The sequence below is a fragment of the Lentinula edodes genome (assembly GCF_021015755.1).
Source record: "Lentinula edodes strain Le(Bin) 0899 ss11 chromosome Unknown C8R40scaffold_3, whole genome shotgun sequence".
NCBI lineage: Eukaryota > Fungi > Basidiomycota > Agaricomycetes > Agaricales > Omphalotaceae > Lentinula > Lentinula edodes.
The window spans coordinates 1,496,012-1,517,588 of record NW_025764309.1 but is presented as its reverse complement, the minus strand read 5'-3'; the positions used below and the strand labels follow the sequence as shown (position 1 = coordinate 1,517,588).

The 21,577-nt window shown below is 45.9% G+C and overlaps 11 protein-coding genes across 11 annotated transcripts; 5 read left to right on the top strand and 6 right to left on the bottom strand.

Annotated features, from left to right (window-relative positions):
• Positions 1-1,422: 1,422 nt before the first annotated feature.
• C8R40DRAFT_1166295 (ribosomal protein S7 domain-containing protein) lies at positions 1,423-2,232 on the bottom strand (the record flags this gene model as incomplete). The annotated part of the gene is made up of 2 exons (XM_046230830.1): positions 1,423-1,450; positions 1,505-2,232. 2 exons carry the CDS (start codon positions 2,230-2,232, stop codon positions 1,423-1,425), a joined length of 756 nt encoding a protein of 251 aa, XP_046091190.1.
• A 688-nt stretch (positions 2,233-2,920) lies between these two features.
• C8R40DRAFT_1034203 (laccase 1 AVT) lies at positions 2,921-5,257 on the top strand (the record flags this gene model as incomplete). Its single annotated transcript, XM_046223405.1, has 14 exons — positions 2,921-3,072; positions 3,120-3,186; positions 3,242-3,310; positions 3,373-3,495; positions 3,554-3,586; positions 3,643-3,721; positions 3,786-3,813; positions 3,866-3,959; positions 4,018-4,683; positions 4,735-4,791; positions 4,848-4,936; positions 4,994-5,017; positions 5,074-5,135; positions 5,199-5,257. 14 exons carry the CDS (start codon positions 2,921-2,923, stop codon positions 5,255-5,257), a joined length of 1,602 nt encoding a protein of 533 aa, XP_046091189.1.
• Positions 5,258-5,420: 163 nt separating this feature from the next.
• On the bottom strand, positions 5,421-7,167 carry C8R40DRAFT_1166293 (uncharacterized protein; the record flags this gene model as incomplete). The annotated part of the gene is made up of 7 exons (XM_046230829.1): positions 5,421-5,522; positions 5,568-5,750; positions 5,817-6,155; positions 6,212-6,388; positions 6,438-6,817; positions 6,873-6,957; positions 7,006-7,167. The coding sequence occupies 7 exons, from the start codon at positions 7,165-7,167 to the stop codon at positions 5,421-5,423; spliced, it is 1,428 nt and encodes a 475-aa protein (XP_046091188.1).
• A 1,055-nt stretch (positions 7,168-8,222) lies between these two features.
• On the top strand, positions 8,223-9,426 carry C8R40DRAFT_1035578 (uncharacterized protein; the record flags this gene model as incomplete). The annotated part of the gene is made up of 6 exons (XM_046223514.1): positions 8,223-8,478; positions 8,529-8,631; positions 8,698-8,814; positions 8,871-9,003; positions 9,044-9,144; positions 9,225-9,426. The coding sequence occupies 6 exons, from the start codon at positions 8,223-8,225 to the stop codon at positions 9,424-9,426; spliced, it is 912 nt and encodes a 303-aa protein (XP_046091187.1).
• Positions 9,427-9,503: 77 nt separating this feature from the next.
• Positions 9,504-10,470, top strand: C8R40DRAFT_1084463 (uncharacterized protein). The gene has a single exon (XM_046227299.1). It carries the CDS (start codon positions 9,579-9,581, stop codon positions 10,443-10,445), a length of 867 nt encoding a protein of 288 aa, XP_046091186.1. The 5' UTR covers positions 9,504-9,578; the 3' UTR covers positions 10,446-10,470.
• A 346-nt stretch (positions 10,471-10,816) lies between these two features.
• On the top strand, positions 10,817-11,856 carry C8R40DRAFT_1066202 (uncharacterized protein; the record flags this gene model as incomplete). Its single annotated transcript, XM_046225746.1, has 2 exons — positions 10,817-11,160; positions 11,502-11,856. 2 exons carry the CDS (start codon positions 10,817-10,819, stop codon positions 11,854-11,856), a joined length of 699 nt encoding a protein of 232 aa, XP_046091185.1.
• Positions 11,857-12,151: 295 nt separating this feature from the next.
• On the bottom strand, positions 12,152-13,464 carry C8R40DRAFT_465253 (uncharacterized protein). The gene is made up of 2 exons (XM_046235149.1): positions 12,500-13,464; positions 12,152-12,444 (listed from the first exon to the last, which is right to left on the bottom strand). Exon 1 carries the CDS (start codon positions 13,244-13,246, stop codon positions 12,503-12,505), a length of 744 nt encoding a protein of 247 aa, XP_046091184.1. The 5' UTR covers positions 13,247-13,464; the 3' UTR covers positions 12,152-12,444; positions 12,500-12,502.
• Positions 13,111-14,169, bottom strand: C8R40DRAFT_465299 (uncharacterized protein). The gene is made up of 2 exons (XM_046235150.1): positions 13,834-14,169; positions 13,111-13,774 (listed from the first exon to the last, which is right to left on the bottom strand). The coding sequence occupies exons 1-2, from the start codon at positions 13,903-13,905 to the stop codon at positions 13,322-13,324; spliced, it is 525 nt and encodes a 174-aa protein (XP_046091183.1). The 5' UTR covers positions 13,906-14,169; the 3' UTR covers positions 13,111-13,321.
• A 135-nt stretch (positions 14,170-14,304) lies between these two features.
• C8R40DRAFT_1234392 (uncharacterized protein) lies at positions 14,305-15,600 on the bottom strand. Its single transcript, XM_046233361.1, has 2 exons — positions 15,057-15,600; positions 14,305-15,001 (listed from the first exon to the last, which is right to left on the bottom strand). Exons 1-2 carry the CDS (start codon positions 15,120-15,122, stop codon positions 14,591-14,593), a joined length of 477 nt encoding a protein of 158 aa, XP_046091182.1. The 5' UTR covers positions 15,123-15,600; the 3' UTR covers positions 14,305-14,590.
• A 137-nt stretch (positions 15,601-15,737) lies between these two features.
• C8R40DRAFT_1084419 (uncharacterized protein) lies at positions 15,738-17,602 on the top strand. Its single transcript, XM_046227298.1, has 2 exons — positions 15,738-17,513; positions 17,580-17,602. The coding sequence occupies exon 1, from the start codon at positions 16,131-16,133 to the stop codon at positions 17,442-17,444; it is 1,314 nt and encodes a 437-aa protein (XP_046091181.1). The 5' UTR covers positions 15,738-16,130; the 3' UTR covers positions 17,445-17,513; positions 17,580-17,602.
• Positions 17,603-17,672: 70 nt separating this feature from the next.
• C8R40DRAFT_1035051 (major facilitator superfamily domain-containing protein) lies at positions 17,673-19,652 on the bottom strand (the record flags this gene model as incomplete). Its single annotated transcript, XM_046223473.1, has 9 exons — positions 17,673-17,832; positions 17,892-18,008; positions 18,074-18,357; positions 18,432-18,635; positions 18,700-18,856; positions 18,913-18,976; positions 19,040-19,099; positions 19,156-19,269; positions 19,328-19,652. 9 exons carry the CDS (start codon positions 19,650-19,652, stop codon positions 17,673-17,675), a joined length of 1,485 nt encoding a protein of 494 aa, XP_046091180.1.
• Positions 19,653-21,577: the final 1,925 nt, after the last annotated feature.

Here is a 21,577-nt window from a genome sequence, read left to right as displayed (position 1 = left end):
AGTTTCCCTCCCCTAAGGTGCAATTCCAGGGAAATTGTTTCCCAACACATATCACCAGCATATTACTGTAGGGGCAACTCTGAACATGGCAATGTGGCTACCAGTGCTACGTATGTATACCAGTCAGTAGCTTACGAAGTTGAGTCTTCCAGGCGCGGTACTTACAACTGTGTGATCAATATGTTATGGGGTTTCCATACGTTAGATTATTAAAGTCTGATCAGTTCTTTGGTCCAAGTTTGTAAGGTATCCAGGTCCCACATTCTCCTTTTCAAAGGTTGCTCTCCACCAGTAGCACTAGCAGTATGCCGGACAAGGTAAATTGCAGAGACCACCCTGTCAAGCAACCCCACATTTACATATGCATCACCACCTCATCAGCGAAGTCGATACATAACATTCAAGATTTTGCACAGCAGCAGCAACGACAGGAGACAAGTATCGTATACGGAAAACTTTTTACCATTTGTACGCATGCATAGCACAAATGGAGATGTCCAAACAATAAGCAGCGGCAACAGCAGAGGCTACTGCACGAAGGGATCTCTCGAGTCGGCCATGGATCCCCACAGCAGTTATAAACCTAATTGGCGGAAAAAAGAGAGGCGCCAGCAAAACAGTGACTGACAATGTATATCAGACGAAAACACTGGGCGCGATTCCGTACTACGTATCCTTGTGAGCCAACGTCACTCAAATTGTACATCCTCTACCCGCTCTGCCCTCTGAAGGAGTCTCGTACGCGATTTGCAGAGCCTCGACGATACGTCTCCCAGATATTGGGCGGCCAGATTCTGTAACATCGGAAACTTAACGTCTTGGGGTTGAGGTAAATGTTCGTTCCACTGACACAGCGAAAGCAAGGCAACTGATTCAATGATTGAATAGGAGGCAGTAGAAGGCGCTGTGTCGTTAACGTCCGTACAATCAAAACGAGCCTGGAACGTACAGTGCAAATTTCGTATTTGCGCATAATTCTGGCCTATGCACAGTCATCGGAGGGCACTATCATTGGAATTGCCAGACAGTACGAGGCAGTCAGACGTCGAAAACTCACGTTAGGTTATAACATATACATCCTACGTAGCTAATTCATGGTACAGACATCATCTAGATTCTCCCCTGAAGAGGAATTTCATCGGCAATAGTGCAAAGACGGAATGACTGACCAACTAACACGTTTGCCTGTTGGGGTACATCAAGGCCGCATATGATCTGAGCTGGGATCTCGAACATAAAATTGCGGGTGGCTGAGTCTGACTCGATTGTAATAATTCGAAAGAGATTTTAATGAGATCCATTTGAGCTACAACCTTCTTTCGTCGAACAATGGTGTAAGACGGGGTGCAATGGATCATTATTCTATTGGGCGGAGGCATCAGCGGTAATCTAGAATGACGAAGTAGCATGCTTACAAGCTAGCTATCGAGTTCTATTCCCAATGTTTCCACTAATGATGAACACAACAATTAGATCAAGTCAGTAGTCATAGAACATTACTTACCGGTTGACCATAGCCATTTTGTGCATTTCCTCCTTCTTTTCCAAGGTTTTACTTTCACCTTTCACAATTTTTATGATCTCTCGGGCCAGCCTTTCCTCAATCATCGGACCACCTTGTCGTCCTTCACATTCTTTCAATAACCAATGCACCGCAAACCATATACCCTGTTTCTCGCTCAATGCGACCGGCCTATAGATCGTTTTTGTAGAATGCCGATGTTTCAGCAGACGCACAGCTGGTGCTAAAGCGAAAATAGCCTCGCGCAAAATGGGTAAAGGAGGAGCTCGGGTATAGGCGTGAATATTGAGAAGTGTGCGCGAGACGATTCGGGTAGCTTTAGCTCGGTGGCCGTGGTTCATGAGCCGTGATGCAAGAAATTCAAGTAAAGGATCCTGCTGGGGTGGTATATTGATTAATACGGGTTGACTAGAACGCTCCTCGAAGACACTAGAGGGCAGTTCAATGTCCAAGTCAGAATCAATGCTCCCAATGACAGATGAGGGACCGCTATCGTTGAGAAGGACGTCAAAAGCGCGGTTCTCGGCCGAGGCCGTCTCAGCACTCGCATTGTACAATGGACCCGATGTCGACCAAGAACGTCTGGAATAATATGATGGAGTCTGGAGATATGTAAAGCTAAGAGCGGGCCTGGAGCAGCGCAGTGGTCGACTCCAGGTCCGTTTAGAAGCCGGAAGGAGTGTTGAAAGTCGCGTAGCTGTGGCGGCCATTGTTGAAGGAAGAAAAGAGTAGATTAGATAAGCACCTGCATCACTCACTCTTCAGTGTCACTACCGCTGCCAAATTTCCATTCAACTTTATGCGCTGTGTACCTTAAGCTGTACCCGGCTGTACTGCAGCTCTATCGATATATCGTAAAAGGCGACCTAATCGGTCGCGGTCGCAAGAAAAACGAATCACAGGCTAGAACATGGGTATTACTGTCGCCACAAGTACTGCTCGTAGTACGCAATGTCGCAAGACTAAGTGATGTCCACCTAATGTACATATCGATGTCTGCAGCTACTCAGTTTCATCGAAGTATTTGTGGCGCTACCGAATTGCTACTACACTGTTTAGGTAGCGACATAATTGAGCTGCAGGTACTGTAAGCACAAATCTTTTCTATTTATATTTGCTTTTGTACGCTCACTTACTTCCATTTTTGACAACAAAGGTATCAGTATTATGTGTTCTTGCCATAAGCCCAACAGGAAACCAGTGCTCCTTCGTCGGGAGCCAAGGATCCGAAATGGAACACGGCGAGTCAGACTTCCCCCATACCAGCGCACCCAATCTTGTGCTGCCGTGATCAATTCTACGTAGTATAAGTATAAAAGGGTATGCCACTTGGTGGTCCATCCTCAGTTTTCTAAGTGAACAGTCGCTCACATTCCTTCAGCGATCACTGCCTTGTAAATGCTTCCCTTCGTTTATCTTCTGGCGGCTGAGCTAGTCTGCCTCGTGTACGGAGCCGAAGTCATCCGCGATACTACAACCTATGGTCAGACCGTGAGCGAGAATTTATTCATCGTCAACAAGCAACTCGCCCCAGATGGGTTTCAACGCTCGTAAGTTTACATTCGCATCTCCATGTCTGTACATTTACATCTTGCAGAACCGTACTCGCTGGTCTCACCCCCTCTACTGGATCTTTTCCGGGCCCATTAATCTCGGGGAATAAGGTCTGCTTTATCCTTATCAGAATAGTTACAATTTCTTTGACCCTACTGCAAACAGGGGGTCAGATTCAACCTCAACGTCACGGACCAACTTACGGATCCAAGTATGGTTAGAAGCACCACCGTTGTGGGTATATCCATGTTTAATGAAGAATATCAGTCTAATATAACCTTCTTCGTCATTATCAGCACTGGCATGGCCTCTTCCAGAAAACGACCAACTATGCAGACGGTGTAGCATTTGTTTCTCAATGCCCCATTGCCGCCAACCATTCGTTCCTCTACGACTTTCAAGTTCCAGATCAAGCGGGCGTACGATATCTAGTCATTTTCTTTGGAGCAATTTGTTGATTGACAACGCGATTTATAGACCTTCTGGTATCATTCACACATATCGGTACAAGTGAGCTTGACGGTGCCTACGATATGACGTTGCTTTGACCCCCCCGATTTGTATAGTATTGCGATGGGCTTCGAGGGCCTCTTGTAATTTATGACCCTCAAGATCCGCAGGCCTATCTGTACGACGTCGATGACGGTAAGTCGCGCGTGGAGGTCTTTTTTTCACGTTTTGATATTCATTGGCTCCGCTTTTCATTAAGAAACTACCGTGCTTACTATTGCTGACTGGTAAGTCCCCGGAAGGTCCTCTACTTGAATGATGCTCTCTAAGACTCGATAGGTTTCACAACACCAGCACCGAGCTGATCGCAGCCGCGGTTGCTCCCCTTGCCGATGCTACTTTGATTAATGGAAAGGGGCGCTATCTTGGTGGGGTACGTTTCTACAGGATGAGATTGTTGACATGCTTTCTAAGATGTTCCCGTTGCATAGCCCGCTGTTCCTCTCGCGGTCATCAATGTACAGCAAGGAAAGCGCTATCGTTTCCGGATGATTTCAATAGCTTGTGATGCCAATCACAACTTTTCCATCGACGGTCATAGATTAACAGTCATAGAAGTTGACGGAGAGAACCACGAACCTGCCACGGTCGATAACATTCAGATCTTCCCTGGCCAGCGCTATTCTTTCGTTTTAGATGCAACTCAGCCTGTGGATAACTATTGGGTTCGTGCTTTGTCTAGTAGTGGCGTTGGTACGTCCGGATTTATAGGCGGTCTCAATTCTGGAATCCTACGATACCAAGGAGCTCCAGATGCTGATCCGACCACAACTAATTCAACTGGCGTGGTGTTGACGGAATCGATGCTGCACCCTTTGGAAAATCCGGGAGCACCTGGACTTCCCTTCCCCGGAGGTGCTGACGAAGTGCTCAATTTGACGCTCGGTTTCAATCTTCCCGCCACATTCTTCATGAACGACACCCAATACATACCTCCGACTGTTCCAGTTCTTCTACAGATTTTGAGCGGAGCACAGTCACCTCAAGATTTGTTGCCGCCAGGCAGTGTATATACCTTGCCGATAAATAAGACTATTGAGATAAACTTCTTCGGAAACGCTACGCCGGGAGGTCCTCATCCATTCCATCTGCATGGCGTAAGAGTTATTCAGTCCTCATATTGAACTAATATCTGATTGTACCTGTAGCACTCATTCGATGTTGTTCGGAGCGCAGATAACACCACTTACAATTATGAGAATCCCGTAAGTTGTACCTATGTTGTCCACCCAAAGCAGTGTCGTGACTTACCAAAATTCAGGTCCGTCGAGATGTGACTTCTGTAGCTATTGGAAACCAGACAACCATTCGATTTGTCACCGATAATCCTGGCCCTTGGTTTTTGCATTGGTGAGCCTGTTTGCTATTTGTGGTATTTCATTCATGCTGAAAAGTTTGCTTCTCAAGCCATATCGACCTTCATTTGGAATTGTGAAATCTTCTCTACCTTTACTTTCAGAAATAATTTGTTGACCCACTTTTTCTAGCGGACTTGCCGTCGTAATGGCTGAAGCTCCCTCTCTGGTCAAAGCAACTGACGTTACCACTCGTATGTCCAAAGGTTCTAGTCTTTTCCCGGTACTGACTGAGTCATATGTATGATCCTTTTCAGCTGCTTGGGACGAACTTTGTCCCATTTACGACAGCTTAACCCCTGCTCAATTACCTTGATACACTTCCCACACCTTGGGTTGAAATACTGAATTAAACGAACTTGTCAATACTCCGCGAAGGACTGCTAAATTTCTTGCTTTCTTTCAGTAAATTTCTACGTTTTGCAGTGCCCTATTTATAAATGATACAAGGCAGCGTCTTAATGATAATTATTGATCTTTCACCACCCATCCTCCTCTGTTGCGTTACTATATAGTCCGTATTCATCTTTCAGGGGATCGATTCCCCCACGTTCAGTCTGCAAAGCTGAGGTCCATAATGCCTGCAAACATCAGTTGAAATCAGAGACTGATATCTGGCCACATACTTTCCACGTCTGCTTTTCTTGGCACAAACGACGTAGATATCCAGGATTACCACGCAGAGACGATATAGTTTGACGAAGTTGTGGTGTGACTAAAGAGTATGGGCATGTAGTCTTGCTCGAACGGAGGTAAAGAGCTGAGAGATTGAAATTGAGTTCTCCTGGTGATGCGGAAGTATGGAAACTCTGCGATTACAGAGACGAACATCAGAATTGAATGCCGCATCTTCCACAATTGGCAATGCAACTTACTAGAACATTGACATCCACAAGCATGATTGACAATACCCGCAAATTGTTTAACCGTCCAAACAGCGTCCTCAACGACGGTTGTCGAAGGACGACTTGAGGTATATTGAGGAACTCCAGCTGAGGTTTCTTGGCAAGCAAGTTGATTAGCGGCATTGCGAAATTGCATTCCCGACTGTCATCGGAAAGGATGGAGATTGACGTGAGTGGAGATGCCGATATTACAGCCTCAAGCCAGGTGAATAGTTCCATGAATTGGGATTTGTTAGACACACCCTGATGGCGTACCACCAGTTTGTGAAGGTTTTTCAAACCTAGGGATGATCTGTCGTCCTTGTTTAACTGGAAAGTTGGGGTAATGTTAGCATCCTGATACATGGATATACAAGTAAACTGACCAATTGAACGTTGAGGAAATTGTCGTAAAATAAATCTAGTTCCTGAAGTTTACTGGTACAGTGTAAAAGTTGGAGCAGGTCTCGATTGCTAAGGGCGTGGTGAGGACCTATATGGAGCATTGAAAGGTTTGAGACGTGAGGTCGTATCGTAGCCAAAGAATCCAAGGCGTAGGCATCCTACGTGGGTATATGAGATAAAAGCTGCACAGAATCGATTGCGACCTACTCTGACGCTAAAGGAATCGCACTGTTCAATCCAAGGACGGACTGCAACAAGAACCTCCCTTGAAGGAAGCCCTAGTCGTATGGAACGGACATTCTTTAGATGATTCAGGCGGGATATATCTGAGGGTGTAGCACGGTAGAGAAGGTTCAACTCGTCCAACAAGCTGCAGTTTGCGAGGGCAGCCACAGTCAGCTCGATTTGCTCGTGTGGGATAGGGAGGAATCGATTCTGAGATTGAGGGAACGAGAAGAAAGGTATATGGCAGAATGTATAAGATGTGATGTTGGGTAGCTTTGCGAGAGAGTTGACCCAGATGTTCTGCGGCACTTTGTAACCAGAACTGGTGCGACGAGTTCGACGAGCATAGTCACTGAGGACGACTGACACGGTCGTGCATTAGTTTGTGTAAATAATGGAATGTTGGGAGCTGCTTACAGAGGAACTTGACCTCTCGAACATACGGCCTTAGATAGACGTACTTGTCTAATGTTTCGAGAGCACCGAAATGTAGACCTTCGTCCTGTCAATACCTGAGATGATGGCCAGAGACTGAACGGGCGAAGCACACCATTTGATGAACAGTTTTCAATGTAATTGTCCTGTAGAGGCTCGGTAACGCAGCTTCCTTGAACGTACTGCAGACCAATACACATTGATGAAGTGTCTCAACATCGCGAGTCGAATCAAGGATTTCAGAAAGAAGTTCAAAAGGGAGCGAGTCTAGAGGCATGAGTGAAAGAGAAATGATGATGCGTCTTGGACCCGGAGTCTTATCATACTACAATTTTATAGTTGAGATATAGGATACCTCAGGGATACCTTACCATGGTCCCAACGTGAGGGGTCGGAAGTGGCGGAGCCGCGATAACATTATAATCAAGCGCTCGCCCATGTCACCGAATCCGGAGGTGAGCGCCTAACTGCATACGTTTGTCAACCTGTTGTCAAGTTCGGCCAGAAAATTTTACAGAAAGACTGACTGAAACTAGATAGCCGGTGAACGTTTGAACGTTTGAACTAGTGCTAAGTGTGCATAATCATTCCTCATCATCAAAGGACTAATTATTCAAAGCACTATCATTGATTAGCGGTTGTACGTGTCCTTCAATCAGATATGGTATGCAATGCGCATGCCGCATTCGAAAAACATTCCCATATTTCTTTGACTATGAGAAACCTGTCCACTATCTATAACAATTATCATCACTTGATTCGTCACCACCCATCCTGTGTCTAGGAGGAGGAATACCGCAAGTCAAAAAGAAGGGGCGCGATGTTGAGTCAAGGACCCAATTCCATGATGAGCGTAGATTGGAACGTAAGCTGCACACGGTTACTACTCTTTCCGCCGCGCGCGGAATTTCCATGAAACCATCGAATATCATACAAAAGATCGACAACCGCTGGCCATACAGGATGAAAAAACGCCTGGTTTTTCGAATAACTCTGCATCATGACTTGTGCGTATCTTTATACGTACTTTTTTTTGGACAATATTCAACCTCCTCATTCTTATTCAGATGTTACAAATATAGCTCCGCTGACTGGAATGGAATAGCTCCCATGTCGTATTCGTATGATGTTTACTATGACCTTCAGTTTACACATTTGTGAAGTCATTTGGCCCTACGCCTTCACTTATAGCCTTCACTTATACACTACTCCACTTGAATCTCGAAACTCAATTTCCTTCCAATCATGAATCTCACCACGGCACAAACCTTGCTGCGTAGAGCCCTCACGTCCAATTCTCGTCGGACACTATCTTCGTCGTGCTCTCGTCAAATGTCAACGTCTAATGCAAACACCACTACTTCTCCATATAACTTTCTTTCCTCAAACTACCTACCTCCGAAACCCCGAGATCATGGATTGACAGAAATTCGAGGACCTTACTACTATCCGGTGACAAAAACGTACTTGGATGAACTTTTGTCCGACTGGGGAGAGTTCGTGGATGGGGTCAAGTTCGCTGGAGGTGCTTTTAGTCTTATGCCAGAGGAGAGGCTTCGAGGCCTTATTGAAACTGCTCATAAACATGGTGACTACCTTTGTTATCTTCATTCAACTGGTATTAATCCTTAATTGAAGACATATATGTCAGCACGAGTGGCTTTATCGAAAAAGTTCTCTCCTCGTCCAATGGGAATCGTGCGGTGATCCAAAAATATCTCGAGACCTGCAAGAACATGGGGTTAGCCTCATTCCAAAGTCAACGGTATTTATGTGGCAACTGAGGGCATTCGATTCTTTCTTATAGCTTCGACGTCCTGGAAATATCCTCCGGCTTTTTGTCTATCCCTACCGATGACTGGGCCGATCTCGTCGAAATGACTGCAAAGGCCGGGTTGAAGCCAAAGCCAGAAGTCGGGATTCAGTAAGTGGTCAAGAATCTCCTAACCTCGTATTATCCTTATCTTGTCTGATAATTAGATGGGGCGCAGGTGGTGACGCGTCTATCGCGGAACTCGAATCTGCTGGTACTCGGGATCCAAAGTGGCTTATTGATCGAGCAAAAACTTTCTTAGAAGCTGGTGCTTACATATGTATGTCTTCCGCTTTTTTCGTTTCATCTATGTTACTCATGATGTGTTGTGGCCTAATAGATGATCATGATTGAAAGCGAAGGTATTACAGAAAATGTTCGAAATTGGCGAACAGATGTCATCTCAGCAGTGACTTCCGCGTTGCCCAAGGAAAAGATCATGTACGTTATTTTTCTTTCGTTCACGCTCCCATTACTGTTTATGAACGTCTTGATATATTTTTGATTTTTTGGATGAAAAGGTTCGAAGCTGCCGACCCGGAAGTTTTCGCGTATCACATTCAAAACCAAGGTGCAACCGCCAACCTCTTCGTTGATCACTCTCAGATTGTTCAGATTGCGTGTCTGAGGATAGGAATTTGGGGTACTGGAAGCACATTCGGGAAGATTGTAACTGTTGGCAAAGGAGAGTCTGAAGGTTCTCATCGGATTCCATCTGCTTGACCCGATTGTTGATCCCTGATAAGCTCAGAAGTTGTATGCAGACTATTGTAATAGAAATCGAATATGTCGAAACCTGTATGAGTCACCAGCGCGTGTCGAGTAGAGTCACTCGCTCAGGTTACCGGAGGCAGTGATCTCTTTCTTCACCTCCAATGGAACAGCCAGTACCCCTTCCCCGAGAGCTCTCAGACTTCATCCCAGCTGACATATATGAGCTCATAATCTCTTTCCTGAATCACGACCCTGTTACTCTGAAATTCTGCAGTCTTACCTGCAAATCATGGCTTTGGCCAAGCTGGAAAACACTATTCCAGTCACGCACCATCCATATCCATCGCAAAAATATCGACGACTTCTTAAAGCTTATCAATCTCAATGCCCACACCATAACAATCATTCGCTTCATACAACACCTGCACATCGAGCAAGGCGGCTCGAAACGTTTACCCGTGTCCTGGCAGCTGCCATGGGGTATACAAGAGTCGGGCGACTACGAGATCTTCCAATTCGACGATTTCCTTCATTTGTTTACTGGGCTTACGGCGGTCAAAACATTGAAGCTTGGATGGATACGCTGCGATACAAGTAAGAGCACTTCGGATGCACTTCGGGGCAATTTTGGCAGTGTCACCACGTTGGACCTGGACTCTGTGATTCTATCATCTTCGGACCACTTTTTTGATATCTTGGGCGCGTTCCCACTACTATCTAGCCTTTCTTTGACTGGTGTTCTCTTTAACGGCGGACGTCTTTACGACGGTCTGGATAATTGGGACGAATTGGATGCTCGACGGACAGTTCTGGAGTACACTCCTCCACCTCCGTCTAGTTTGAACGAACTCTACACAAACGTTACAGAAGACGTTTCGGAGTTCCTCTTTTCTTGGATGACCTATCACCATATTCCTCTCCCGATGCGGAGTCTCTCCACTGGGTTATTCAGCGAATCTTCTAATGCTGCATTATCCAAATTCCTCTTTCATTCAGGCTCAACACTCGAGAATATTACGAGGCTGTAGTTTACGGAAGTATCGTCCTTATGTACGGTACTTCATACAAAAATAATTTCCTTTTATGGCAGTAGTTTCGCCTTATTCGGCCAAATGTAACACTGAGTTGAATTGTATTGAATTCTTGTGACCGGCACGGGATATCACGGGACTGTGACTCTGTCACAATTATTTTTTCTCGTCTCACAGCATCTCACTCAGTTACCCCCTGTTACTCTATAGATACTGTAATTCATGTATTTATTTCATTCTTAAAAAACATTCAATGTCGGCGCCTGTAAGGCGCCCCGTTTATTTGATTCCATAATATTTAATAGCCCCCGAAAAAGGAGCCGAGTTTTTGCCATGCACGGTGGTGCAGTGGCCTGCAATCGCATGTCATGATTCGGGATGCCCATGAGTCTACCGCTCTTGACCTGTCTCCGTGCGTGAACCTTCGCACTTTGGAAATTGGTTGTGTCGATCTCCAGTCTTCGAGCGTGGACGAAAGAGAATTGGGCTCAGAAACATTTGTCACCAATATCTTACGAACAGTCGCTTCCGACAATGTCGAGTATCTCAAAATTGTGCTTGCCATCTCGGGCTATGAGGATGCGCATGTCCAAATCCATGCGTTTGACTGGAGGGGATTAATTTCGATTCTTGAGCGGAGCCAGTTTCAGGATATATTAGTTGAGATTTCGGTTTCGGGTTACGAAACTGATGTTGAAGACGCAATATCCGAGTACGTTCTAGCTGTGAACACAGCGCAGAGAGCTGCTCTTCTGGCAACGTTCAATGTCAAAAAATGGACTCGTTGAGCCCTAGCCATTGCTAGATTGTTTTCCGGCTCCACCCGAACCAAGGATAGTTTGTCTTAGTTGTTACTACTTATTGACCACTGCCCCGCCTGCCTTGGGCTAGTGAGACCTTCCTGTTCTGTCGAGCACGGACATCATAAATCCTTGGAAATTACTACTGGATCAAATCACACTCTACCCTCCCATCGTTTAACTTTACATCGCTAAGGCAGAGTTTCATCTGTTTATCAATCCATCTCTACACATATACTTCCAATATGCATAGGATCGTCCGGTTCTTCCTCGCAATCTGTCTTATCTTTACAGTGGTCACTACCATCCACGCCTTCCCGACGACTTCATCCCTTCACGGTCCTACGGCTCGATCGCCCACTGTATTCCGTGGTCGCTCTTACAAAAACCCTCGTCAAGACTTTGACACCTGTCCACGCGACATTCTTTTCAACAAGGCGAGTGGCCTGAGACGTGCACAGCGATTCAAAGCAACCCAGAAGATGCGTGACGAGGTGCTTCTTCGCGCTGTTGCGAGAGATGAAGGAACGCATATCGTTTTGGCGGATGAACATGTTTCGACATCGTCGACAGTGAGTGTTCTTCTTCCGCTATCGCGTATCGACTGATAAAACCGCCCACAGTGATCATACCGGAGTGCAGAAATCATGGACCAAATTTTGGCAGTTTCATTTGCATATTGAATACGTGGACATTGTACTTGACGACCATCGAATACAAGTGAAGCTTATTGTAATTTACCAATAACCCTTTCTCTCTAACCATTTCGTTAATCATTTCGGATCTTCTTCTATACCATACTACTTGCTTTCATTACCAATATACATTAATTGGCTTGCTGCCCGAGCGAAGATACCATCCACAAGGAAATACTTACAACATGTTGTATTTAGCGTGAAGAGTCCGTTTGACTGGATATGACCTTGATTTACGTGACACTGCACTAACAATGAAGTATGTCCTACTGCAATGACCTACTGTCATCTATACGCAGGCGAATCTAGTCCTGTTGAGGCTTGTCAAGGGATTGAGAAGGACGCGACAAGGACGCGACCTGCGCAATTGAATGGAGATCGACTTTCTCTACCGCAGCGGCCATCAGACGAAAGAAATACAAGGTCAGATCGAGGCAGAAGGCTGTTCTGAACTGCAGATGCTTAAGGATTACTGAGTGCCAAACGATGCTGGTTTCCCTCCTAAGCATGGTTTGGGTTAGTATAAGTTCGTGGTGCCACAGTCATGAATGCTTACTCATCAATCATCATCTAGATCCATCGAACACAACTCCTCAGGCTCAACTGCGACTAGACCCAGATGCCCAAGCTCCTCAAGTGTGTTTGAGAAAATGTCGTTCAACCCGTCTTCTTCCTCAACCGCAGTTGCCTGTCTATTAACACCAATCGGCTTGCCTTCCAACCACTCTTCTAGCGTCGCCACACCTCCCAAGAGAAGGCTCTTCAGCCGCGTACGCTCTGTCTGGCTCATCGGCGTGGACTTTACACCTCTAACGACATCACCAGCGTCAACGATCAGATCTTCACCTATTCCTTCGCTGGGATTCCAAACCTGTGCTTGGAGCACTGCGGCCCAGGACTGATCAAGATCATCAAGCCAATCCATAGCTATAGGAAGGTTTTCCGAATTTGAAGGATAGCCAGGTATACACGTCAGCACTTCATTCGTCAAACGAAGCAATAGCTGTATCCGCAGGCTTGTTGATGGATCTATGGGTGGAACTTGGAGTATCAATCCTAAGATCCTTTGCGCAGCTTGGAGATAGGCATCGAGTGTTGGAAGATGTGATGCTGGCGATGATCTAGTGTACAACTTAGTGTGAATTATCGGTGAACGGGTCACAAACCGTTTTTTGTAGCCACGTGTAAGTTCAAGGAATTCATTATCGAGAAAGACGACGAGACGCCGTTCCTGCTTTGGGGATAGTGGACGAAGTTTAGTTGGCGAAGACGCTGAAGAAAAATTTTCTGTGGCATTCATCATACAGAAATGTAAATGATGGTAAGAAAGAAAGAGTTATCGAAATGATCCCGCGACGCAGATGATCCTTCTCATCATTCAGATATTTGCCATCCATGTACGATCCTCGCCTTTCCACTTGTAAAGAATACTGAATGATTGCTCGAAGTCTTTTGACTCGTAATATGAGTCCTCAGCGAAATTGACTACAGTTCTCAGCCTCGGAAATTGGTGTTGAAAGTACTGCTCTACTCGTGTTCGAATTTTTGTAGGCACCGCCGGACTAGGTCGAGCCTTCAGCTTCAATCCTGGGGGGGCCCGAAGACTTCCGCCAGCATTTAAAGCAATGACTATTGCTTCGTATCTTGTATTCCAGGGATTGTTTTCAGTGTCGAGCTTTCCGAATCTTTTAGTGTCCTTGGGAGAGCCATCGTTAATGCCCGCGCTCGGAATGCTGCCGCTTAAGATACCATGGAAAGGATCCCGCATGGACGGGTGCACTTTGGACTCTGAATAGGATTCCACCGCATCGTTTGGCTCTTTGTGGGCGGTCTAGTCAATGTGTAGTGTAAGAGCTTGTCAACTAACATTCAGGTCTGCAAAAAGCTCACTTCGAGAGGAGCTCCATGCACAGTAGCAAGAAGTCCCAGAAAAAGGAACGCGGTATGGTTGAAGAAACGCATTGTTCACAAGCTGATGAATCGGTGCTTGGACAGGGTGGAGGATAGACTTTTCTTGTGAACGATGGGCGAGACAACACTGGCCAGCAGTTTGGGGCGCATACTAACATTCTACCCTTGCTTATATGGAATTCATGAATCATTCATATCGCTTAATGCGATGATATAGGATGATATCCGATGAGATGCGGTTCGATGTCCCTTGCTGTCCCTTGATGTCCCTACGAAGCGATTGACGCAAACCTAAGCCCGACGGGCCAGCGACGGGCGAGACTAAGTAGTAGAGACTGGTAAAGAACGATAGAAAAGCGGCGGGAGCTATAGAAGAGTAGCGGACAAGTAAAGGTCTGCATGTTGATAGCATCTGTATTTATCAGAAGAAAAGTCAGATTGTGTACATACAGTATATGTTAAAAAATTATATCTGTGAAAGCCCGAGTGCAGTACACATTTTGCGGTTCAGTGTACAACTTGTAGTCAAAAAAACAGTAAACAGCACCCCACCCTTCCCTATATCTGCATATATCTACTCTTTATCTACGACCGTGGCCAGGACTATTACGAGGCCAGGACAAACCTACCCTGCCAACACATTGAACGAGCAGCGGAAAAAAAGTTCACCACTAGAAAATGCAATGTTCCGGTGGAACTGCTCGGCCGGGTGACTTAGACTATTAACTCTCGGCAACTACGCTCTCCCTCTGGAGAGTGAATCGTTATTCCACGGGCCATCACTTCCTCTTTCACGATACCAAAATATGTAACTTCCTGTAGGATCTTCAAATGGAAGAGTATCACCCAATGAGATTTGCTCCAGCGTAACGCCAAGATGACTGGCCAATCGTTGTTGGACCACCTGCTGCTGGACTACCTGCTGTTGAGTTGGACGAGGCCATCGCGATGCTCGATGTCGACGAGCTCCACCATGCCTCCGAGGTTGTGCTTCTGGCGATGTAAAACAAACTTCGTAAACCGTAGTATGCGCTTCGCCGAAATGGTTGGTAGCATTGGAGGAGCTATAGTCAACATAGCCGCTCAGCGGCAACCCCCGGCTGGTCAATTTTGTGCGAGAGATTGATTGAGACCCATCGCTAGTGACCTGGTTAGAGGAATCGTCAGATACTTGCCATCAACTTGAAAGTGTGAAGACTCACATCGAAAGGAGCAGAATAAGCAGCGAGAAGACCGAGAAGAATATACACAGGACCGTGAAAATGCATTTTTCAGCGACTGAGGGGAGTTCAAATTTGGGAATGAATGAAAGCGACAACTAATGGTAGATCGCCAGGAGACAAGTCTTTTGGAAGAGATAAAGAGACGGGGAACTGGCCAGCAGTTTTGGGGTTGATTCGATCCTGACGGTGCGTTTTTAAATGCAAGCTGGATGAATTGGAGGCTTGGAGCACATGGTTCCTTGTTATGGATGACTGTATCGGAGCGTCGAGGCCTGACGAAGTAAGGGTAAAGCAGGGTGAAGCCCATAAAAATTATTTGGATGCCGTCACCTGGCCGTCACGAAACCATCTCATACGACATGGTGAATCGTGATAAATCCAAGCTAAAAAGACTCAAAATTTTCAAGAGTGAATCAGGATTGTATCTGGATCTTCGCAAAATCACAAAAGCTGAACAACTCTCAGCAGATGTACGTAGGATTCAGGATGGACAATGAATGGACATCATCGTCGTATAGAAACCTTGAAAGCGCTTGTTTGCACGATCACGAAGATCACTCGTGATCGATTGATCATTTACGCGTTTGAGCGCTTATTCTGCGCTTCGCTGCTGCCGCAGCCTCTGGGTACAAGGTTGCGTAGCAAAGCTAAATGATAGGCTCTTCTGTATCTATGACGCTTTCTTCACCATTATCGTAATAGCAACTTGTCGTTGCTAGCAGCTTCGCAGCAGCCTAGTGGACCTCATGGCGGCGAGATGTCATACACTGCTATGAAGAGAAGAATCTGGTAGATCCAAAACAAACAAGATCTTGTCCTTGCCGTAGTGATTTCTACAGCACTCGAGCTTCAACACTATACATATAGACGCTCGATGCTTCTTGTAGTGATCCTCCTCATATATGCACATACATACACATTTAAACTTGTACAAGGTTTGTGCCACACTTCCAATCTTAATCGAATGACTAACATACTTACGCGTCTGACCTCGCTCACTGCTTATCTTGGACGCATAAAAGGCTGCATCCGGATAGCACATTCGAGTCCTTCATGCGTGCCAACATGTACGCTATTCTCTTGCTCTTGACACTAGCTGGCTCAATCGCCATCTTACTCACCATCTATTTTTTTCTTGACATCCATAAGCATATGCTGTATCGAAAATATACCACCCCAGAGGAGATCATCAACCTCCTTGGCCATTCCGAGTCGCCATCTTCATCTATTTCCGAGCTCTTAAAAGCTCGGTCCCTCGCAAATCGACGGCTAAGGCACACATTCAACCTCACCAATACATTCGTGAAACCCGAAACCGACATCCACAACACATTCGTAGGTAGGATGAAAGATCTGATTCGAGCGCAGCGTCGCCGTGGGCAATGGGTAGATTTTTTGCACGTAGCTCGGCAAGCCTTTGCATGCGAGCTCAACAGCTACGTCCCGACAGAAAAAGGCTTTTCCGCCGCCTTTACAGATTTTATACAGGTTCTGACGCTCAGAATCATTGTCGTCGCGCTGCTTGATCCTGACCGTGATATCGAGAGCATAGACGCGGAAGATCTGCGCGTTTCTGCTATGCTTATTACGAAACTGTGGGGAATATCAAAATTGAAGATATCTTCCACGGTACCACTCATGGACGCTCCATGCACGTCTCCGGATATCGATGACTTAACCACGCTTAACTACCACCTCCGTCGACTCCTACCGGATACTGAAAAGTACCCAAACCCAATCAACTTTGTCATCCCAACATGGGAAACATTGTGGCGTGTAGTCGCCACATGCCTGGCCCATGTACACGAAAATGTCGAGTTTCGCCGAGTGTTTGAGGAACTTTTAGAGGATCCAACGTCTGAAAGGTTTAAGACCACTAGTTTCGATTCGAAGCTGTGTGCGGATTGGATCGTCAGCGAAACACTCCGTCTGCATCCCCCATCGCGACATATATCTCGGAGCTTCGTCGTCGAACAACCTCCTTTCCTCCAATTCGTTAGGACCCTCCTTCCAAGATCTGTGTCAGACCAACTCGGATTAGCCCCCCTAATTCGATCTGAAATTGCAGATGTCGAAGGTATCCATCTGTCCATTGGTATCTGGGGTGCAGACGCACTTGAATTCAACCCAAGACGATGGGCGAGATACACCAGCTCCTTGGAGGCTCCAACCCTTTTCGCATTTGGGTATGGACCGCTCATCTGCATTGGAAAAAACTGGGCTCCTATGGCTGCTGCTTTGATTGTTGGGGCGATCTTAGAGGGTATTGAAAGGGAGGAACTTGAAATAGTTGGGACAGGGATTATTGGAGGGCGAGCAGGTTGGATTGGTTGGCGAGTTCAAAGTCGGGAGGCGTTTAAGGCCTGATATATTTTGTTTGGACGGTTTAAGACATCCGTTTTCTTGTGTTGGATTCGTGTAATGACATTCCCAAGTCTGTATTTAAGACGTCGTTTATGTACTTTTCTGTATAAATGTGTCATGAAGCTCATTGATAGTTACTTTTGAAAAGGTCATCGATCATCAATCACCAAAAGGAAATCCTTTAAATTTTCATTAACCGTAAAGCCCTCAGATGACCGCAGTCCATCCATTTTACTTGCGATTTTGAGGTTTATGGTGTGTTAATGAGCTCTTGCTCAGGCGAGAAATGTTGCGTCCCAAACAGCATGCGAGCAAACAGAAACAGACCATCATTAATGCCCAGAAATACCCGCCTAGTAGGTGATACTCCACTGACAGCGCGAACACAGAGCTGCGCAATTGAAAACAGATCGATGAAATGCTAGAACAAAAGAGCTCAAATTGACATACCTGGCTAGAGCAGGACTGATAATTCGGGCTAAAGACATTGAACAAGACATGACACCATTCGAAACCGCAAAAACAGCTGGAGTGGAAACATTACTCTTTGTCAAGATCAAGCTTACACTGTACACAAGATGTGTCAAGACGTTATTATCCTTTCTCCGGATCCACTACGATTGACCTCGTACCTATATGCCATACCGCCAACTTTGGATATCGCAAGGACAAGTAGAATTCCAGTCCATAGCTTTACGTTCGACCAAACATCCAAATTGCCGGTTCCCTCGACGAGTCCATGTCGGGCAATGACGTTTAGAATTGGTATAATAGCAAAAACAATTGGCCATGCTGCGATAGAAATGTTATATATTCTGGAAGCCTCGATGCGCTTCAAAATGACAGGCATGATGAAGATTTGCATGGCGGACGAGATGAGGCCAGAGGAGGACAAGGTGAAGCCGATTGTGGAAGGCTAAGTCAAGAGAAGGGCATGAGAAACAAATACTTAATACTCAGCATGTATTAGAGAATAAGCATGTGACTGACCGAAAACGCTAGACCGCCGTCCTTGATGGGGGTGTAGCAAAAGAGAACAAAAAGAACGTCAAACGCAGTCCCGTTGAAGTTCAGAGCGAATGCGCTTATGCTTAATGCACGGATGATTGGGATGGAAAGGAGTTCCCGTAAGGAGGGTTCGTGATCATCGATAAACGAATCCTGACTACCATTCCTGGTTTTCTTTCTCAGAGTCTATGTGATGGAAATAATATGAGATTTTGAGCGCGACGATGTCGCGTATCGGGAGGGTACTCACCTCCTCCAAGTAAATGTATCCAATCAAAACGCCTGATAGCGCAATAATCCCAGCGACCAAACAAGGAAGAAAGTATGGATGTCTACTAAAGACAGAATTCTGGAAAATGGAACCGTATTTTTCTGCCGGGTTGGATAGGACACCGCCGATGAAGGGACTGATGATTAACAAGGTCAGATGAGGGGAAAAGTTGGGGTAGAAGGAAGGACGCACCCGGTAATTCCTCCGATGGGCCAGACCAGACCATAAATTGGGAATGCCGCTGCCTGGTTCGAAGCTTAGCGAAGAAATGAGTACATGAGCAAGTTCCGAAGTTCAGGCCTGTAAGTTTATGACTCACCGTCGGTTATTTCTCCAACAACAGACTGGACTACGGAGACTGTTCCACCAAAAATTCCACCTGATGACATGTTTGTAACGCGTTGTATTGAAAACGTAGTATAATAACACACACACCGATGGCACGAGAAAGTAATAAGTCTGTCAACGAACTCGAAAGGCCAAAGTACATCGTCGATAACGCTACACCGAAGGTCCCCACCATGATAACTGGTCTGCGCCCAATTTTATCTAAAGAGGCATCAGAATCGAGCAGAGTATGTAGAAGCTATTAAGCACAACAACACACTGGACAACTTGGACCATTGATATATCGCCAGAAATTGGGTGACTGCAAACGTAGATTCCACGAGACCGCTGTAGAATCCTGTCTGTGAAGGATCGTCGGTTAGCTTCAGAAAAGCTATAAACTCGTTAATGTATGGAAAGATCTGAGTGAAGGCGATTGGATCCATAAGGCGAATAGCGCAGACGATAAGCAATTGAGCTATTGGCAACGGCGTAGCCTTTTTAACGGGGGAATCTTGGTCTTCTGGGTCATGTTGCGCATCGTTCAGTAAAGGTGTAGTTTCATTCAATGAGCTGGTATCGGAGTCAGAACACGAGACAGTCATCGAGGTTTGATTTCAAGTAACGTTGGGACGGTTGGAATTTTATATTTAATCGACCTTGAGTCATTGTCAACAAAGAAGGGCTTGCAAAGCAGGAGGCCCGAGTACCGGTAGAGAAATAGAAACTTCTGATTCTGGTCTGAAGTTTGAAGAAAAAGTCGGAGTTGTTTCGGCACTACATGAAAAATGAGATCGAGCGCCTGAGAGCGACTAATTTAGTATTGCCAAGCGTGCGAGAGCGTATGAGGAAGAGGATGTACGCTGATGTACGCGTCTAAGGTCTGAGCAACGTAGTTGTTGCGGCACTTCAAACCATCAAGAGACAACAACTCGAAATGCAGTAGCGAGGATGTGCTATACGTGTCCGCAGAGTATTGTCTCCTGATCTATGAACATATTAGGCACATACTTGCACTCGTGATCTGGCAAATCTATATGCCCGCGACTTATTGAAGTATTCCAGAAAGTGGATTTTATGCGGCAAAGGATACGACCTGGTATGAAAAGGTTGAGCAACAGTACTAATAGACAGTGATGATATCCTCGGTCGTTCCCTCCCGGTATACACAGAGCGTCGAACGCAACAAAAGATCGAGGTTTTGATATAAGTAAAGACAACCGCCGACTGGTGCGTACCTTGGCACTCCGGACCCAGGGACAGTGCTAGTGAGCACTGTACGTAAATTGCTAGTCTCCTCTGTGTAAGGCGAGCCACTATAAGAGCCTGATCCGTATCCAGTTCGCACCGAGTCGAGGCATAAGGAAGAGAGGAACACAAGACCGGTTTCGAGGATAACGCGCGCGCAGATGAATGGTAATTTGATTTCCTGGGCAACGATTCTGACTTTCTTATAAGTATAGTAGTAACGTTCTATCTCCTCATTCATGCAAGCTTGTTCTTTCCTGTCAGGCAGAAGGGCCGAGAATGGCTTGTACGGAATAGCACGTACATTTTAACATCTAGTTTGTATTCAACATCTGCCGCGGTCTGCTCATCGCCGCAAAATTATTACTCGAAGGACTAAATCTTTGTTCAACTTTGCTCTGCTTCGAAAGATATAGGAGAGGGTGGAACGGGTGGCTAAATGTACTCTTGCTTTGCATTGATGATAAAAAAGAAAATCGAATCCTTTGAGAAACTTATAGGTTGCTGTAATCTAATTGACCTACGTTAGTTTCCTTTTCTCTCACGCCAAATACCACACATACTCACCTTTTACCAGCCTTTTACTCAGTGTCTATTTCGCTGACGTGGCGACATCCATGATCCCCGGTGTTGTGATCATTGCCTCGTTGCTCGATCATCTTGCATTGAGGTCGGGCTCGTTTCATCCAAGCGGAGTGGGGATTCAACGTCAATGAGTGCCTGGGAGAAAGTAAAAAGTACCTTTACGCGTTCTAATTCTGTTACTGGGAGAAGATCTCGGAGTAACAGTATTGTGACTCGAGAAAGTTTTTGCTGACTTGATGCCTTTTGTCGTAACAGTGTCCATGACTGGTCCTGCAGCATTGCAGTTAATTCGGATGCTCAAGCTTCGCCTTCGAGGTGAAAACGTACCACAAGGAACTGGCATTTGAACGCGCATACTCATTTATCTGTATACAGCCACGTCCCTTCCATAAGATGAATCTTGCAGTTTAAGGGATTCGAAATCATAGTACGAGGATGAGGACGAAGAAGGGCGAAGAGGTTCAACTTCAAGAGTTGCAAAGCCTTGGAAACCGGCCCTTAGGAACCGGATGGTGCTGAGTTTGTTCACCATCAACTTGTTTCCTCGGCCTCGGCCGCTCGAGGCTGAGCAGGGCAGGCTCACTATTCAGCTTGACAGCTCGGGCGTGTTGTGAGGAGCCTCCAGTCTGAAGTACGCAATTTTCTGGTACTGTTAAACGGTGCATCATCAGTCCACACCCGTCTGTACCTTTCTCTG